The 20,191-nt window shown below is 43.8% G+C and overlaps 1 protein-coding gene across 9 annotated transcripts in view; it reads right to left on the bottom strand.

The window, feature by feature from the left end:
- Positions 1–18,163, bottom strand: part of CPEB2 (cytoplasmic polyadenylation element binding protein 2) — an 88,065-nt gene extending 69,902 nt beyond the window's left edge. For 2 of the 9 annotated variants that reach the window (XM_063135510.1, XM_063135508.1), the window contains exons 1-2: positions 18,080–18,163; positions 10,455–10,736 (exon numbers count right to left, since the gene is read on the bottom strand). In XM_063135510.1, the coding sequence (XP_062991580.1) occupies positions 10,455–10,676 (222 nt within the window). In that variant the 5' untranslated portion in view covers positions 10,677–10,736; positions 18,080–18,163. Of the gene's footprint in view, positions 1–10,445; positions 10,737–14,412; positions 14,530–15,931; positions 15,980–18,079 lie in introns of those variants that run through there. The other 7 variants (XM_063135509.1, XM_063135507.1, XM_063135502.1 and 4 more) reach the window with 6 other exon arrangements.
- Positions 18,164–20,191: the final 2,028 nt, after the last annotated feature.

Below are 20,191 nucleotides of genomic sequence, written 5' to 3' on the forward strand. Positions count from 1 at the left end.
TTTCTTATGGTAATGAAGAGGTTCACTCTCCTGAGGTCTGGAATCGGCTGGAACCCTCCGTCCTTTTTTGGGATGGTGAAATAACGGGAGTAAACCCCCTTATGAATTTTGTGCTTGTGGACTAGACAAACTGCGCTTTTGAGAAGAAGGGTTTCGATTAGGCATGTGCTCCGCTCCTATTAGAAGCGCAGAAGCAGGAGCGAATTGGCCTGCTCCGCCTTGCCCAGAGGTGGAGTAGAAGCGGACCCCTAGAAGCAAGGTGAAGAGAAGCGACCATTTTTCGGAGCTCCTCTTTCAGGCGGACCGCTCTGATCGCCATCTTGAAACATTTCGCCCATAGATAACTGGGTTGTTTTTGAAGCTATCGTTCTGAAAATTCTTGTGCTTAGACAGTCGTGGATGGGGGTCATTTTGAGACTACTCTCAGCTCTCTGCGTTGTGCGGGTCGCGTGCTATATTTTTTTAAAAATCGGGTCAACAAACAGGGACAGCACGGGTCAAACGGCGGTTTTCGCCCATAGGATTGCATTGCGGAAAAGAATCGGGGATAACTGGGTTGATTTTTAAGCTATTGTTCTGAAAATTCTTGTGCTTAGACAGTCGTGGATGGGGGTCATTTTGAGACTACTCTCACCTCTCTGCGTGGTGCGGGTCGCGCGCTAGAATTTTTTAAAAAGTAGGGTAAAGGCGGGAAAAAGATTACCTTTTCGATTGCTGAGGGGCAGAGTCAACTCCTGGTCATGATCACATGATCCCAAAGTTGGAGGAGGGGATAGGCAAAACGGGTAACTTGGGATTCTGGGAAACTTCTCTTTCTTAGTCTGAACGGACTTTTCCCAGTGTTTTTTAAAACAGTAGCCCCACCAAATGCACAAACACAACCTGTGAAATCATAGATTGCAAGCCTATGCGGCAGGGTCTTGCTATTTACTGTTTTACTCTGTACAGCACCATGTACATTGATGGTGCTATATAAATAAATAATAATAATAATAATAATAATACTAAGCCAATAATAAGAGATAGAAACACAGCACTGCTACCCACCCTAACTTTGGGGAACAACTGAAAAGATGTGGTGCAAGGGGATGAGCTCCCCTAGGGCATCTCATTGTGGACGTGCCCCCACTCTCTCCTGTACTTGGAAGGCCATCAGAGCCTTCCAAAGAGAGTAACCCGGTGGAGCAATGCCTATCATGAGTTGAAGTGAGCGGTTGACTTCTTTTAGTGGTGGAGTGATGCCTATCATGAGTTGAAGTGACAGTTCCACTTCTTAGCGGTGGAGCAATGGCTTTCATGAGTTGAACTGACAGCCTTGCTTCTTAAAGACTGGTCACTACTAGGACCAGTCAAATTGGCAGCTGCTTCCCCCTCCCCCGGGCACATCCCCCTATTACTGGTAAAAGACAGATATAACCTTTTTAAAAAAGTTCTTCTTGTTGTTTATTCAGCAACACTGCTGCTTTTAATTCCACCCCTCCTTCATTTATTTATTTATTTATTTATTCCATTTTATATGCATTACTGGCTTATCCTTGGCTCACTTCCTTATGCCCCCAGAAATGTCTGCTGCCTGCCTGCCTTCCCTCTCTCCTCCCCTGCCCGCCTTGCAGGGATGTTGTGTGTGTCTGGCTTTGACTCAGGGGAGAAGTCCTTCCTGCGCTCACTTGGAGTTTTGGAAGTTCCAAATCCATTTTTCAAGTGTGGAAGAAGATTCATACTCCCCAATTCATGGCATGTTGGGATTTCCTTTGAAATGGCCCCATTGAGAGGTCTGCAGGTTTAAGCTCCGCCAAAAAACAGGGGATGATGGGACTGCCTTGAGTCTCGGCATGTGGTGTATGTATCCCTGGATAAGCTGTCATGGTGGTGAGTTTGAGGTTTTTTTTTAACGTGGAAATTGACGGAGCTATTGGAAAGGGGTGTGAATGGGTGTTGGATTTCCCTAAATTCCCCAAAAATCAGGGGATGATGGGACTGCCTTGAGTCTCGGCATGCGTATGTATCCCTGGATAAGCTTTCACGGTGGCGAGTTTGAGGTTTCTAACGTGCAAATTGACGGAGCTATCGAAAAGGGTGTGAATGGGGTGCCCGATTTTCAAAAATTCCCCAAAAATCAGGGGATGATGGGATTGCCTTGAAACTTGGTGTCCATGTGGACACGTGGATAAGCTATCATGGTGCTGGGTTTGAGGTTTCTAACGTGCAAATTGACGGAGCTATTGAAAGGGGTGTGACTTAGGGTTATGGGTGGTGCGTTAGAGGTTAGAGCCCCGCCAAAAATCAGGGGATGATGGGACTGCCTTGAGTCTGGGCGTCCATGTGGACACATGGATAAGCTGTCATGGTGGCGAGTTTGAGGTTTCTAACGTGCAAATTGACGGAGCTATGGAAAGGGGTCTGAATGGGGTGCCCGATTTTCATAAATTCCCCAAAAATCAGGGGATGATGGGATTGTCTTGAAACTTGGTGTGCGTGTGTATACGCCCATGAGGTGTCATGGTGCCAAACGTGAGGTTTCTAACTTGAACCCAAAAAAAGTTGTTTACTTTTTTAGCTTTCAATTCAACCCTATGGGGGGGAAAACGGAGCTCCGATCCGGATCCGGAGCTCCGAGCGGAAATGGGCGGAGCGGAAATGGGTGGAGCGGGGGCGGGGCAAAGCGGCCCGATCCAAAAATCGCAGATCTGGAAGTAAAGCGGAGCGGGGGGTCCATGCACACCCCTAGTTTCTATTTCTGCGCAAAGGATCTGTGATGGAGCTGTGGATCTTATTCCCCAAAAAGGTGGAGGGCTGTCAAATTCAATTCTGTAGCCGTGTTTCACTATCTTCAGAACCCATGCGTCTGTAGTAATAGCCTCTCAAGCGTCAATAAAGTGAGAGAGGAGAGATCCGAAAAGTGCAATCAGGTTTTTTTGCAATTGGGGCTGACTGTAGTCAAAGGAGTTGCTTCTTTGAGTAGTCCTGTCCCCTGTGACAGGAAGAGAACTTTGACATGCCATAGGGTTTGCATTTAATTTGTTGAGCCAGTTGTTGACAGTACTGGTGATCATCTTATTGTTGCTGTGAGGGTTGGTAGCTGGGCTGTCGGTACTACCGTCACTGTCGAAGTGTTTGTTGCAGCTGTAAGAGTCCCACTTTTCTGGCTGCGGTTCTCACTTTTTGTACGGTATCCATTCTCACCCATTTTAGAATGGAACAGGCCCATGCCATGAAATGTGAGGTCCTCTATTCTTGAGCATGCTTCCTAAGTAAGTCCAGCTGTTCTGACCCATGCATGCTGGCGTAGAGTGACAGCCCCTAACATGACTTTGGTCCCGTAATCCATTTGGTGCCAGGCTGTGTGAATTTGTTGTCTAGACAGTTTAAATGCTTCAGCTTGGAATATGCATGCCAGTTCTCGCTGGTCATCAAGGAGGTAGTTGCAAAGCAACCCCATCTTCTCCCAGAGTAGGAGCTGGTACCGTGTCATAGTGGCCGATAGTTGGCTACCCTCAGGCTAAAGGAGACTGAAGTATAAATCTGGTGGTCCATTAAGTCCAATCTTCTCTCTTCCTTATAAACTAGGGAGGAGTGGACTCACTGTGACCTCTCCTGAGAGGACTCAATGATGACTGAGTTGGGCGGTGGGTGCGTGAAAAGGAATTCCACCTCCCTTTCCTGTACATGGTAATTATTTTCCACAATATGGGAGTCATTGAGGAAGGTGTGCACCATGTTTGCTGGACAGTTTGAAGCAGTGTTGTTAGGTACGGGATTGGAACAAAACAAAACAAAACAATGCTAAAGAGCACACAACTGTTTCATGCAGTTGTGTGCTCTTTAGCATTGTTTTGTTTTGTTTCTGTTCAACTGCTGCCCTCTTTGGTTTGTTAGTGACTTGATTGGAGACAGAGAAGGCAGAGGCCTTTCTGACACTTTTTGATTTTTCTTTTGGACATCCTGATGTTTGGGCTCTCTAGCTTTCTTAGATATTTTCTTAGCTATGGTTACCATGAGGCTCCTCCCTGGAGTTGGTGGATCAGACTGGCATGTGGTTAGAGCCTCGGCAGTATGAATGGGAGAGATCGCTGGTGGGGCATGGTCACTTGGTGGTGTTATTTGCCCTAGTTAAGCCATCCTTGTTGGGAGCAGAGTAAACAGGCATCTTGGACACTGAAGCAGTGGATGTTTTCTTTGGGACATTGAACACTTTTAAGGCTCTTTCCCACAACAGGGAACAAAGTCTATCTGCCCTGTGCTTTCAGGTCTTTTTGGTGAAGGCCATGCCATACAGTGATGGGACGTTTCGGCAATGTGGCCTTCATCAAGGAACAGAATGTAAAGGGAGTGCCTCTTAGTGGGGGCAAACTTACTTCCATATCGCACACATTTTCTGAATAGGACCTTAACAGCCATGCTACCCAAGGCACAGTGAAATCTGATGGACCAAAGTCGATTTCAGAAAAAAGTGGAGAAAAGCTGAAAGCAATTCTCCATGCATTTCTGTGAAGATTCCCCCACCCACCCCCCGGAAACAGGAAGAACTAGTTGCTCCAGAAGCAATTCACTTCGGAAGTTAATATGTCAGTCCAAAAAACAGTAAGTGCATAACATTGAGTGCATATCTGTATAAACTTTACTACAAAGCCTGAGCTGCCTCAAGATAAGACTTTGCATCATAAGGTGGTGGGTTGTTTTTTGCTGCAATTGCACTATTGCCAGTAATAGCTGCAGCCAAGCAAGATGGCACACAGCTAATATCACAGAACAACAGACAGAGAATTAACTGGAAGACGGCACTGTACAGATACCTATGTAGATCCACCTCAATTACAGCACTTAAACCTATGATGCAGTGAAGAATAATCACAACATAGACCATGTTCAAATGAACAACTAAGCTGTGAAAGTGCTGTGTCATCTGCAACAGCTGCTAATATCCCCACTCATAACAGTGGGAAAACGCTTAGATCGGATCTGGGGAGAAACACACAAACAAACCTATTGTCTAATACATGATGTCTCCTTTTGCTTCTTACAAATCTATGTATGATCTCCTAGCTATGGAACAAAATGGTCTCTTTTGTCCTTATTCAGAGGAATCAGAGTAGTGAACTCATCAATACAGCAGATATTCAAAGTACACTAGTTTAACGTCAGCATCTATCAGCTTCACAAATGCTTAAAATTGGGAACAGAAGTGAACTTTGCCACAAACTATTAGCACAAACTATATTCATTTGAAGTTTGTACAGCAACCTTCCCCAACCTGGTGCCCTCCAGATGATTTTGAGTTCAATTTACATCAGCCAGTACCAACATGGGGCATGTCTACACCATTGGGTGTAGAGGGAGGGAGGGGGGAGGATCGCAGACTTACTGACTTCCGCGATCCTCCCCCTGCATCTTGACAGTCACATGACGTCCCAGAACGACGTCGCAGCTGCCATATTTTTTTCTGAAGAGGGAGGAGCGCAGAGGACCCGGAAGCAGTGCCCACACAGCCCATGCCCCACGGGATGGTCCCGGGACCACAGAAAAATAAGGTTTTCCACAGTTCCCTATATACCAGGGAAAGTCCTTGGTCATCCCTGGTTGCCCCCGGGATCCCCTGTGCCTCATTTGGATGCACAGGGACAATCCAAGGACTACCCTGGGATATAGGGCTGGTGTAGACATGCCCATGGCCAACAGTCAGGAATGCTGGGAGTTATAGTCCAAAATGTCTGGAGTGCACCAGATTGGGGAAGGCTGTTGTAAGGACTGGGGGCAACCTGAACTATTTCTTCAACTTAAATCCATTACCACTTTCATTATCCTCAAGGATGGAACTACATATTACATGCAAATATATGCCACAAAACTTTGACAGCCCCCTTTATTAAGGGTTCAAAGAAGGAAATCTTGAGCAGAGAAATGCAAGGAGGAAGAGGGGTTTAACCCTTCCTTTCACCCTATGCTTATGTAGTACAACTCCTTCCCCACAGCCATTTTCTTTCTACTGAGGCCAGACATAGATAAACATTTTTGGAATCCTGGGAAGAGGAGCAGCTTGCAAAAATTGGGACAAATGGTTAGCAACCCTTCCTCATACATACCCCACTTCTCCACTGCAAAGAGCCCTCTATCAAAGGTGTATGTAGCCCTTTTCTGAGTAGCATTCTACTCAGAGAAACAATCAAGCATTTGAACATATGCCCCATCATTTCTTCATCCTTTCTTCATTTTCCATTTTAAAATACTGATTTCCATGTTAAACAAAGCAGAGAAAATTAGAGCTATAGATTTCTTATATAAAAGATATGTTGCAGGGAACACGTTGTCTGCAAAGAACAAGGGAAAAAGCAAATAGATTCCTAAAATGGCAGGGGTGGATTGGATTTAAATCAATTTGATTTAAATCATGATTTAAATCACTACTTGGACCCCCACAACAAAGTGCACTCTTCCTTGCTATATTTTACAAAACTCAGAGTTACCAAAGACTCATTCTTGCTGGTATAATCTTAATATTGACAACCAGATGAAGGTTTCATTTTTAGAATAGCAACTTTTCAGATTAGTTTTACAGTTATATATATAAAAATACTGATTTGGTCATACTATTAGAAAAACATCATAGATAGATAATTATGGAATTATTGCGAGGTGAATGATCTCCAGTTTAATAGGTTAATCATTCATATTTGGACAACTTTTCTCCTGTACTTTATTGGAAGGAGAAAAATAAACTTACGGAAACCTCTGGAAGAGCATGGCATTGTGAATGGATTAATGGAATTCATTTACCAAAAGATTTAAACAGCCTCATGCTACATAATTAAAAACTAATCCTTATGATGAATACCCTTTGGAGTTCAAAACAAGTAGCTGAGTAGCTTCTTCTTCTTCTTCTTCTTCGTAAAATCCCCATATGAGCAATCCCATGCTTTGGTGTTATAGCACAGGAGTCCTTACTTCTACATAATAAAACAACTTTCAAAAACTGTGTAAAATGGTGCAAGTATGATGGTGAATGAACAACTCCTGTTATCAGTGAGACAGTGATGTCACAGATCATGACATCTGTCAACCCACACTCCACATAGCACTAAGTAGTGTATTAAAAGAAACAAACTTGGTGTTTTCCTAGAAGCAACGTAGTATGATTTGAATACAGGAGAAATGCAATTTCCTCTCAATAGCAAGATTTCATCAAGAGAGAAGTCTGGATTCCTCAAAGTAATGGAAAAGCCACTGCACATTCATAAACAGTAAGATTTAGGTTTTTTGGTAATTTGAGAATACTTTGCAAAGGAAGAGGCGGGTGCAGAGGAAGGTAAATGATATATGGGATACTGGATTAGCTGTGTAATGGCCAAGGTGTAATAAAGTCAGATGTCCAATTACTGAATGCTGGAAACACCACAAGCGAACTCCACACTATCCAGATAAGTTCTCACCACAGCTACATTGATAGAAAACTTGAATACTAGGGCATGCCTTGATTATCCATGCGCTAATGAAATCCAGGTTGCACTACTGTAATGATCTTACATAATGTTGCCTTTGAAGATAGTCTAGAGACTTTAGCTCAGGCAGAATGTGGCACCTGAGTGTTGGTGGGAGCGAAGTGGTCAGATCATGTAATGCCTGTATGGCCCCAGTTGCACTAGTTACCAGTACATTTCTGAGCCCAACGTTACATGCTGGTTTTGAAGCCTTAAATGGTTTGAGACCAAATTACCTGAAGGACTACCTTCATGCATATCAGCCTGCCTGCACTTTAAGATCACCAACAGAGACCCTTCTCACTTGCCTACCTTTGAGGACAGTTAGGTGAGCAAGTATATGAGACTGGCCTCACATAGTGCAGTGGCCCCACATCTCTGGAATGTGTTTGCCATGTAGGGTCTGTCAGCCCCATCATCACAAGCTTTTAGGAAGGTGCTGAAGAGTTACTTGTTTTTTCTGGCCTCCCCATGATTATGTTTTATTGGATCGTTTTGGGTTATAGGTTGAATTATGTTATAGACATTTGTATTATCTAGGCCAGATATTTTATTGCTGGTTGTTTTTATGAATTTTGGCTATTTTATCACTGTATTGTTTTTAGTATATGTGATTTTTATAGTTGTAAGCTGCCTTAGGAGGCCTCCTACCCTGAAACGCGACCTAGAAGAATTTTAAATTAAAAAACAACTAATTTTTATTTATTTTCAGATGTATAGGTAACTTTTTAACTCGCCATTCCCTAAGCAGTGTAAGGCTGCTATGAAAAAGACAAATTCAATGTTGGCGATAATTAAGAAATGAATTGTAAAATAAAACTGCCTATGTCATAACACTTTTATACAAAGCTTGGTGAGAACACACTTGGAATACTGTGTATAGTTCTGGTCAATGCACTTCAGAAAAGCTACTGCAGAGCTGGAAAAGGTGCAGAAAAGAGCAACCAAAATGATCAAGGGGCTGGAGCAAGTCCCCTGTGAGGAAGGTTACAACATTTGAGGCATTTTAGCTTTAAAAGATTAGAGAAATTTATGAAGGATAAGGCTATCAATGGCTACCAATCATGGCTTTACATTGCCTTCAGTATCAGAGGCATTAGCAAAATTCTTAAAAAGCCACTGAATTTTCTACAAGTGCACATGCAGCACCATCAAGTATGAACCTCAAATTTCCACAAACTCATCAAGGCAAGATGGCCCAACAACATTCATTCATTCATTCATTCATTCATTCATTCATTCAAACACATCTAAAAACAAGTGCTGATGGTATGCAAGTGGGCCAGTACATAGAACAATTACTTTCTCTGCTTTATCATTTCTTTTGTTAGTGGATTTTGCTGCAGCCATGACTGATTACTTATACATCTACACATTTCAGTAGAAGTAGCACACATACTATGTGGGATACAAGTTTCCAGCTTTAATGTAGAGCACAAAATTATGTCCACCAGAGGCCTTATCATAGTCAAATAAAACAGTTACTTCATGTATCTTTGACCTGCAGCTATCTACAATGAAATTCCCTTTTGCTGCAATATAACATGGTTGATTTATAAATTGTGATCTTACACACAGATTATTTTCTCAGTAATTTGCAGTCAATTAGCTCAATTAAAGTTTCTGTGTTTAATTTTTCTTAAGTGCAATAATGTAATATTGCTTTGGATGCCACCTTATCGTACTCCAATCCTAAACTTGGCTGCAACCTATACTAGTTTAAATGAGTTCTACATCCTTTCATGCAGCCCATCAATGGAAACAATGAACAGCACCAGTCTTGGAACAGATCGTTATTCAATCAGCTCTCTAAACCTAAAGGGATTTTTTGTACCAGTCACAAAGATGCTTATTTCATTAGTATGAAATGAGGTGGGGGATGTATGAGGAAAACAAGAGTACATTAAAAAGAAAATATGGCAAAAGTATGATATAGACAGAGTGAGGGAGAGAAACTAGCACTCCAATTGTAAACATTTGCAGAATTGTGTTTACAATGGTACTATAAAGTCACTGCTATACTGAGGTATATAGGACTCACTCACATGTAACATTTGCAATTAAATAATCCACGATTTGCTGCAGGATATGCCCGGTGTGTACTGCCACTATTTTGAATATGCAACCTCCAACTGGGCTGATCGGAAATTGCTACGTGATGTCTGAATCTGGATACTATAGGTTAATCATGGTTTAAGTGACACACAGTTAACATACAATTAGTAGTTAGGTTAACTGTGGGTTGTTTAACCCATGCTTACCCCATAGTGTCAGGTTTCAGAAATCATGGAGCAACCTCTGACTGGGCCTCTTGGAGGTTACATTTCAAAATGGCGGCAGCATGTTAATTAACCCATGATTTGCAGTCATTACATGCAAACCAGGTTGATATGTTGATTAGCAATGATAGGTACATCTCACTTCTAACCATTCACCTTCACTTCAAGGCTTAAGATCAAACTGCAAGAATTGCTGTAATTTGTGGGATTTGATACATAAGCAGAGTTTGATTGAAACATCCAGAGTTAACTCTTCAGCTGAGACTGTGATATGATGCTGCTCTATGTTGTGGAGCAAAATTTAATGAGAGGTTTTAAGTTAGGTAACTTTCAGCCTCTACCTCCTTCCAGTGGAGGCGAGTGGCTTCTATTTCAGTGGAGCTATAAATCCATTCTGAGTTTCTGTAAGAACCCGCCAGAACTTTAAAGGTGCTATCCAAAGTGCTGAAACAAACCCCAAAATAATTCTGGCTGGTTCTGACTAAAACCTAGTATGGATTCACAGCCCCACTGAAATCAAAGCCACCAGCATCCACTGCCCCATTCAATGGCTAATGAGAAAGGGACTGAAAAGAATTTTAAAATGCATTTCCAGTCATTATGGATATTTAAAATAGTGGTACATTTTTCTAAACATATTATCTACAATATTAAAGTAAAAAACAACAACATCCAAAAGGCTGTAGTTACATACCATTCTTACCTGTAAGGGCAAGAGTGAGTTACTGTTGTTGTCTGTTCGGAAAACATTATCTTCAATCCATGATTTTGGAGTCAGTGATGGAGTAGAACGAGTAAATTTAGGGGGAGCGATGACGTTACCAGAAAATGGCTTCTTTAAAGGAGAGATCTGGTTCATAGTTCCTGGAATTCCCATGTTTCCAGTTCTACGATGGTCTCTACCATGCATGCTCCCCCAGGACATATTTCCCGTGCTCCATCCACTACTCTGATGGTTGCTCCAGGGTGACGGCTTCAAAAGAGGCTACAGTGGGGAAGAGAAAGATTATATTACTTGAAAAATATTTCTCATGAAATTGGTATAAGCCTGATCTTATTATGCATGGTTACACAGAAATTAATTCTGAAAAATTCAGTGGGTTTTACTTGCATGCATGCGAACATAGGAGTGCATATTTATAACCATTCAAGTTACATTTTCCACAGTACTTACAATGAGATCAGGACAACAATACAAACATAAAACATTGATCAAATCCAGTACATCCATAATAGTAATATGACAGTGACATGGATGTAGAAATTACTAGGAGAGGCACAAGCTCTACTTCATCTCTACTTGCATTCCATTTTTTCTAAGCATTTTCTCTGGGCCAGAAATGGTGGGTCATTCAGGTTGAGGGCCCCTCCATTTGAAGTGCTAATTTCATACAACTGAAGGAAATATAGACGTGCATTTTCTTATTATTATTATTATTATTATTATTATTATTATTATTATTATTATCCTCACATCTTGCTCAGTGGGATTTTAAGTCTCTACCTCTTGCTTTCTGGCATACATGCACATCTACAGGCTTTCTAAGACAAAATTTAAGTGCCCCTATACTAATACAACCAAAGATGTGACTGACAAAGAAAGTGATAAAGCAATGATTTCCTCTCATTCTTTTATTAGTAGAATGCAGTTTCAACACTTTACTTGAATCAATATGAGTAGGCAGAGACAGAAACGATGTATAAGATTTGCAATAACAGAAAGAGTGCCTGCCTAGGTTTCTTAAGATTGTATCCCAAATCAGCCTATTCTCTCTCTAATCAGGAAACATTTACAATTCCTCAACTAGAATGTTTGGTTAAATTTGTAACCCAGAGTCTTAATGCTTTGTATCTCTGAAACCATAAATAAGTAAATAAAAATTAAATCTAGCACACCTAATGCATACCACTAAAGGTTTAACACCCACACACCCACTATATGTTTAACTCTTTTCCAATGAAATAAATAAATTTCCATAAATAAATAAATAAATAAATAGCTTCTGGCTTGCAAATAAGTACACAAAAGTTATAGTGCAATACTCTCTATGTCTACTCAGAAATAAATTCCACAGGCCTCAATACAGCTTACTTCTGAGTAGACATATAAGATTGTACTATTAAAGGCTCACAAATATTTGGTAGCCTTGTGCACTTATGTGTACTTATTTCTGTCAGACAAATTCTAAAAGAAAAATAACCAACTGTTCCATTTTTCAAAAAATTCTCTACCTAGTCACCTGCATTAGAACCATAGAATAGTAGAGTTGGAAGGGGCTTACAAGGCCATTGCGTCTAACCCCCTGCTCAATGCAGGAATCCACCCTAAAGCATACCTGACAGATGGCTGTCCAGCTGCATCTTGAATGCCTGTGGGAGAGCCCACTACCACCATAGGTAATAGGTTTCATTTTCATACTGCTCTAACAGACAGGACATTTTTCCTGATGTGCAACCGGAATCTGGAATCACACTTGAGCCTGTTATTCCTGCCCTCTGGGATGATTGAGAAGAGATCCTAGCCCTCCTCTGTGTGACAACCTTTCAAGTACTTATAATCATAGAATAGCAGAGTTGGAAGGGACATACAAGGCCATTGAGTCCAACCCCCTGCTCAATGCAGGAATCCACCCTAAAGCATCCCTGACAGATGGTTGGCTTGTTACTTAAAGAGTGCTATCATGTCTCCCCTTAATCTTCTCTTCTCAAGGCTAAACATGAACTGTACTTTCAGTCTCTCCTCATAGGGCTTTGTTTCCAGACCACTGATCATCCTCATTGCCTTACTCTGAACCCCCTCCAGCTTATCTGCATCCTTCTTGCATTGTGGTGCCCAGAACTGGATGTAGTACTCAAGATGAGGCCTAACCAGTGCCAAATAGAGAGGAACCAATACCTTGCGCGATTTAGAAGCTATACTTCTATTAATGCAACCCAAAATAGCATTTGCTTTTTTTGCAGCCACATCACACTGTTGGCTCATTTTCAGCTTGTGTTCTACAACAATTCCAAGATCCTTCTTGCTTGTAGTATTGCTGAGCCAAGTGTCCCCCATCTTGTAACTATGCATTTGGTTTCTTTTTCCTAGGTGTAGAACTTGGCATTTATCCCTATTAAATTTCATTCTGTTGTTTTCAGCCCAGCACTCCAGCCTATCAAGATCACTTTGGACTTTCTTTCTTTCTTTCTTCTGAGGTATTAGCTATCTCACCCAATTTTGTGTCATCTGCAAATCTGATAAGCATTCCCTGCACCTCCTCGTCCAAGTCATTAATAACAACGTTGAAGAGCACTGGGCCCAGGACTGAGCCCTGTGGTACCCTGCTTGTTACCTCTCCTCTGCATTAGGAACAACGAGATGAATAGCTAATTAACAAGCTTAAGATAGTTAGATTTGGATTTTTTTATGATATAAGAACAGATATGCTATAATGTATCAGATATACATTGAACAGAAATTAACGTAAGAAGTTAATTAAAGGACAACTTTCACAAGGTGAAAAGAACAAACATGTTGTATAGAATAAAAATGCACAATTCCTTTTGTGGCATTTGCTATAATATTTTATGACAAAACATATTAATTAAAATGGCTTTTCAATACCAGTAATATGGGAGCATTTATAGCTGTGCAACATGTCAGTCCGCACAGTTAAATTATTTAACACTTGGTTATAGTTGTTTTAAAAAATCTTCACATTTTTAAGAAAATTATGTTATAATATTATTATTCTTAGTGTTTTTGTGAATCAAACAGCTTACAGAAAAAGTAAGCAGCCTTCTGGTTGTTGTTTTTTAATTCAATACACTGTACAAAGATTTTAATGTATAATATTAAAACAAAACTAAACAATATAGGTGTGACACATCTCGGTGAAGTCGAGATGCACATAATTTGCATCTAAAATCCAAAACCAGTTTGGTAGGATAATAAAGCAGACACTGAATTCTACACAATTGTAAATGTTTACGAGGACAGTCCTGAATGCTTCATACTGGAAATGCAAATAAAGTATGCATCCTATTGTAAACTAAACAGTGAAGGTAAATGAAAATCTAATTTTAACAAGATTTTAAACTTTAGTCTGACCAACCATAATTTACATATTTATAAAGTTTAAAATGCAAAAGACAGAAGATGTCTTTTACTTTTGGAAATTGTTTCTGTAGTTCTCAGCTTGTTCAAAGATAGAATGAACAGTGGATACCAAGGATGAAATTAAAAACTATCATCTTATTTTAGCTTCCTCATGAAATATGTCATAAGTTCCATTATTTTATAATTGTCACTCTTTATTTATAGTAATGCATTGGTTTGATAGACAAATCATAACTAAAGTCAGCATCATCAAAGTGGGTGACATTTGACTTCAATCCATTTTCAGCCCTCTTACACAGCCACTGACTGTCTCAGCCAACTGTAAAATGGGGATAGCAGCAGTCTACTTGGCCAAGTTGCTCCAAAGAGAAACAAGACAAATACAGCAAGAAAACGTTCACATTAAAGAGCTTTATAAGGAGGAAAAATGATTAAAATTAGAGCATGAGCATAAAGGCGTAATACTAGAAAATAAGCAAATTTCAGTAGACTGTTTTGAAGGCCAAGGAGAATAAAGCTAATCTGTAGCGGAAGAATACATGAAACTGTAGACTTAACTTACTGTCAGTATGTAACAAAATAATCCTTAAAGGGTTCAATAAAAAAGCACTCTTCCAGCCAATAGGAGAAAAGGATTTCAGCCCACCCATAAAGTAGCAGTAAGTGCTTCATGCAGAAAGACTGGGACAACCTGAAATACCACACTGAAATTTTTCTTGGCATCTACTGCTGCTTATGCAAGCTGCTTAGCACATAGCTCAGAGTTGCAAAATAAAATGTAAGCTGAAATTTGTTTACAGATCTATTCACAACCCGGATACGTCAAGATACTTTAACTTAAGCTGATTTACCCCAATTTGCTGGTCCATTGGCCCATCAGATTTGGTCTCCTAATGGCCAGTTCACTCAAGCCTTTCGGGTACATGTCTTTAAAAACTTTAAGGTCAAAATGAACCCATCTAAGGCACTTAGATATTATACAGATATTTAAAGCTGCCCTCCAGTTCATTATGCAGTTATGATATTGCTAACAATGCTATCAGATTAACTGCAAATAAACTATAGAGAGGAAAGCAAATGAAACCTATGGACAACCAATACAACAGTCCAGTGTATATCAATTTACCATAACCATAGTTGAAATAGTCCTTCATTACCACTAATCTTATAGTCTACAGTCCTATTCTTATCTGGCAGTAAACTCCACTGAATTCACTTGGACTTATTTCTGAGTAAACTTGTATAGGATGGCTTGTGCTGCTACTACCTCATCACATTCAGATATCTCATGACTAAGTCCATAGCTAGATCTAAGGTTTATCCCAGGATTGTCCTGGGGTCAAACCTGTTCATCTAGGTGCCACACAGGGCATCCAGCGCTCAGGCAGGGACGAACCTGGGATGATCCTGGGATAAACCTTAGGTCTAGCTACAGCCTAAGTCAACAGGATTGCTATGAGAGGACGCAAACAGAATACTAATAATTCACTCTCAACACCATTCCTAAAGTCTATAATACAAATAAAAAAGATGTGGGTGCTAAAAGTCAACTTCGTCTTTCCAGATTGTTACCAAATTACAACAAAAAAGACATTCCCATGTATTAAACATCAATTCAGTGTAGATTACCTCATGTGAAATACACAGCAGGTTTGGGTGTTTTACACTCCATGTACGTGTATTAGGAAGCAGTGATTGGTTACCAATGTGCACACACTATGCAAACAAACAAACCTGAGATGACCCCCCCCCACACACACACACAATACCACCCTTCATCCAATTTAGGATTTCAGTGCAAAATACAACCAACTCTACCACACTACAACTACAATAACTCAGATAGAAATCCTTGAATAACTAAAATTACAATAAATTAAAAACCTGAGTAAATAAGAACATTTTTGCCTGGTGCCAGATAAACTGTAGTACATGGAGAACATTCCACAATTGGGCACCACTGCTAAGAAAACCCTTTCTTTTGTTGTTAAATAGCACACCTGCAATAAAAGAGGAATTTAAAACACTGATGTGCTTTCCGTATTGGAACTTTGTAACTTGTGAAATGATCATACCCTTACCTCATACATTTGCTTTCCTCCCCCTACACTGAGGTAATATCTGTATTGGAAAAGCCATGTACATCGCCACAAGGGTTTCCTTATGGGCATAAGGGCTCACGAGGCCTGCTGGTAGGGAGAAAAAGGGTATATCTCGTGTACTCCCACCCCTCAGAAAAGCTGGGCTGTCCAAAGCAGAGCACCTTGGGAGCCACACTGTGTTCCATGGGTCAGCAGGTAGAGTGTCATTTCAAACAGTGTATTGTTGGTGTAAATAAAGCTCTCTCTCTCTCTCTCTATCACACACACACACACAAACAGTGTGCAAACGTCAGTACACTGTTCCCTTTAGCCCCCAAACCAACTTCCCTGCAATTAGTACCATATTTCTTCGACTGTAAGACGCCATCGATGGTAAGACACACACTAATTTCAGTACCACCAACAGAAAAAAAGCTTTGATTCTAAGAATAATAATCGCACCCACGATTCTAAGACGTACCCTGTTTTTAGAGATGTTTATATGGGGAACAAAAGTGTGTCTTAGAATTGAAGAAATATGGTATGTAAGAAGAAGCGCTACTCCCTCTCCTCAAAAATAGATCCCTGGTCCTTCCCCATCATACAGGGCACTGGCAATTCTTCACTACAGAACAGAATAAACCCACCATAAAGCAAGGGAAAACAGGCATTTTTCTTAAACCTTAATAGGATCAGGGCAAGGTGTGCGCAGGGAGGGAGAAAATAGTTTTATCACCACACTGACATTGCCAACTTTTCTATGGGATCGGGGAATTGAGAGAATGGGTGGGTTTTTTTTAATGTTGGGGCAAAAAATTAATAATAACGGTCACTGATTTTTTTTTAAAAAAAAAAGCCCTGAGGAGGAGTTCTGCCATCTCTCACAGGCACACACCTTCCTTTGACCACATCATACCAGTCCTTTTCCAGCTTCGTTGGCTGCCAGTCCAGGTCTGGGCCCCGATTCAAAGTGCTGATATTAACATTTAAAGCCCTAAATGGCTTGGGGCCAGGCTATCTGAAGGAACGCCTCCTCCCGTATGACCCTAAGGTCATCCTCAGGGGTCCTTCTCCGTGAGCCCCTGCCAAAGGAAGTGAGGCAGGTGGCTACCAGGAGGAGGGCCTTTTCTACTGTGGCACCCCGGCTGTGGAACGAGCTCCCTAAGGAAGTTTGCTTGGCACCTACATTATATGCCTTTAGACGCCAGGTGAAGACCTTTTTATTCTCCCAGCGTTTTAACAGTCTATAAATAAATTTTAACTCGGTGTTTTAAATTTGTAATTTTGCATTGCTGCTGTTTTTATCTGGCTGAGCTTTTAAGTTGTATTTTATATTATGGTTTTATACTGTTGTTTTATACTTTGAATGGTTTTATTTTTTGTGAACCGGCCAGAGCGCTCCGGCTATTGGGCGGCATAGAAATGTAATTAATAAATAAATAAATTGATCCCCTCCCCTTAATTTCACCACCAGGCACCTGTGTGCATTATAATCTGATGTTAAATGGTTTTTATTCTAGGTTGTATGAGTCTTGGAATGGTAAACGGCTTGGGGGGGATATTTTGGTTGGGAAATGAACATTAAATATCAGCAACGACCCCCCCACACACACACTTGTTTGTGTCTGTCTACCTTTCTGTACAGACCAGACCCCCCCCACCTCAGATGTGAGGAGGGGGGCTTCTCCCCCCGTCACAAAGCCCCCCTTCCCCCACTGCTCCCCCAGTCACAAAGCCCCCCTCCCCCACTGCTCCCCGTCACAAAGCCCCCTCCCCCAGTCACAAAGCCCCCCTCCCCCCACTGCTCCCCCGCCACAAAGCCCCCCTCCCCCCAGTCACAAAGCCCCCCTCCCCCCACTGCTCCCCCAGTCACAAAGCCCCCCTCCCCCCACTGCTCCCCACGCCACAAAGCCCCCCTCCCCCCAGTCACAAAGCCCCCCTCCCCCCACTGCTCCCCCAGTCACAAAGCCCCCCTCCCCCCACTGCTCCCCCAGTCACAAAGCCCCCCTTCCCCCAGTCACAAAGCCCCCCTTCCCCCAGTCACAAAGCCCCCCTTCCCCCAGTCACAAAGCCCCCCTTCCCCCCACTGCTCCCCCAGTCACAAAGCCCCCCTTCCCCCCACTGCTCCCCGCCCCCGCCGGGACCCACCTGGTGGTGGTTGTAGGAGTTCCTCTGCTGGAGAAAAGCGGCCGCTGCCGCCGCCGCCGCCGCCGCCTGGTGGTGCTGCTGTAGCTGAGGGCTCACCGGAGACCGCCGGTTCTGCTGTTGCTGCTGAGGTAAATTTATCTGAGGCGGCGGCGGCGGCGGGGCAGCCGAGAAGGGGCTGCTGAAGGGCCCGACCGAGGCGGCGTGAGTCGACACCGGCGAGAAGCTCTGGAAGAAAGCCGGGTTGAGGGAAGACGGGATCCCGATCCCGCCGCCGCCGCCCGCGTAGAAGCTGCCGCCGCCGCCGCCGCCGCCGCTCTCCGACGAGTCCGGGCTGGGCGGCGGAGGGGCCATGGCGGCGCTGGTGGCTGGAGGCGGCGGAGGCTGAGGCGGCTGTTGTTGCTGTCCCGGCGGCGGCGGCGGCGACGACGTCTGCACCGACCAAGGCGTGCCGAAGCCGGGCAGCGGCGGCGGCGGCGGGGAAGAAGTCACCGCCGAGGCAGAGGGGCCGCCCCCGCCGTGATGAGGGCTGGCGAGCTCCGGGCTCTGCAAGCCAGTGAAGCCGGAGCCGAGACCGCCGGGCAGCAGGTTCCCGGCGCTGCCCAGCAAATGGCTGCTGTTGGGGGGAGACTCCATAGGGAAGTGAGGCGGCGAGGAGTGGGAGTGGGGGGGGGGGGAGAAAGCAGCCTCGCCTCCCGGTGGCCGTTAAAGCCCGCGGGGGGGAGAGGAGGGGAGGCCGGTTCACCGCCTCGCAGCAGCAGCAGCAGCAGCAGCAGCAGCAGCAGGAGGCGGCGGTGGAAGAGGCGGCGGCGGTGGCGCCGGGCACCACATTGAGGTCCGCCGCCCGAAGCTGCTCCCCTGAGGAGGAGCCGGAGAAGACGACGGAGCTCGCGGCGGCTGCTGCTTGTCAACGGGGCGCCTGCTCCGGTGTGGCGAGAAAGGGCGGCGGTGGGGAGCACGAGAGTCTTCTGGGGCGGGGGGTGAGATGATTCAGGCGGCGGCTGCTGCTGGGCTGGGCGGCAGCTGCCGGGGAGACGCCTCCCTACCCGCTGTAGCCTTCAGCTGGGAGAGGCCGATGCCGCCGCCGCCCCAACTCCCAGCCTCCCTCGCCCAGCTGAGACCGGGCTTCAGTCGGCTGGGGACGGGCGGACGGCCGCCCCTTCACACCCCGGCGGCGGCGGGTGCTGCCCGTGTAGCCTCCTTCCCCGGCGGCCGCTGCTGCTCTTGCGAATGTCAACCCCAGAAGCAGCAGCCGCCCGTGTTTTGATGACGCGGGGAAGAAGGCAGACAGGCCAGGGGCAGGAGAAGGAGGCGGCAGCCGCAGCGACAGCGAGCGGCCACGGATTCCTGTTGGGCAATAAGCTGCTGCTGCTGCTGCTGCTAGAAGAACCGGTTCAAGTGGCTAAAAGGGCAGGAATGAGGAAAAGCTGCCAAGAGAAGGGAAGCAGATGCAAAGGGCAGCAACACCTTCGCCAAAGTAGGATTCCTACCGGTGCTGCTCAGAGCTGCTGCTTGAAAACGTCCAAGTCTTTTAATCACCGCAATTAAAACAAAGGATACCGCCGCCCCCAAACACACGCACATTAAGGAGCAAATCTCCCCTCGGTGGATCGTATCCTAAAGTACCCACTGAGGTGGGGGGAGGGGGGAAACCGACGTTCCTTGTCAATAAAGACCCGGTTTGGTATAAGATATATCGCCTGACATATTTTTTCTTAAAAAAACAGGTTTGTCACAGCCACCCACCACCACCCAGAAGCCCTGTCTAGGACAACACATGATCTTCATAGAACACAATTTGTTCAGAACAACAAAAGGGGGGGGGGATGAAGTTTTCTTTTCTTCGGTGTGTGTTTTTAAAGACCCGAAGCTGTTTGTGAGAGATGTCCGCTCTACAGAATAAGTTTGCTCATGTGATTAAAATATATTTTGACAAAAATCCCCTGTACTAATAAAATAACCCTCCTTTTTTCCTTTAAGAAAGCGTTTCCTAATTACAAAGATATGCCTATAGGTCAGTCCTGTGCAACAATAAAAAATAAAAACCCCGATGTGATGATCAATAACCCCCTAGCAAAAATCTCCCGCCGCTGCCTCCACGTCCTAGCATCCTGG

The sequence above is a fragment of the Elgaria multicarinata genome, chromosome 10 (genome assembly GCF_023053635.1).
Source record: "Elgaria multicarinata webbii isolate HBS135686 ecotype San Diego chromosome 10, rElgMul1.1.pri, whole genome shotgun sequence".
In the NCBI taxonomy this organism is placed as follows: Eukaryota; Metazoa; Chordata; class Lepidosauria; order Squamata; family Anguidae; genus Elgaria; species Elgaria multicarinata.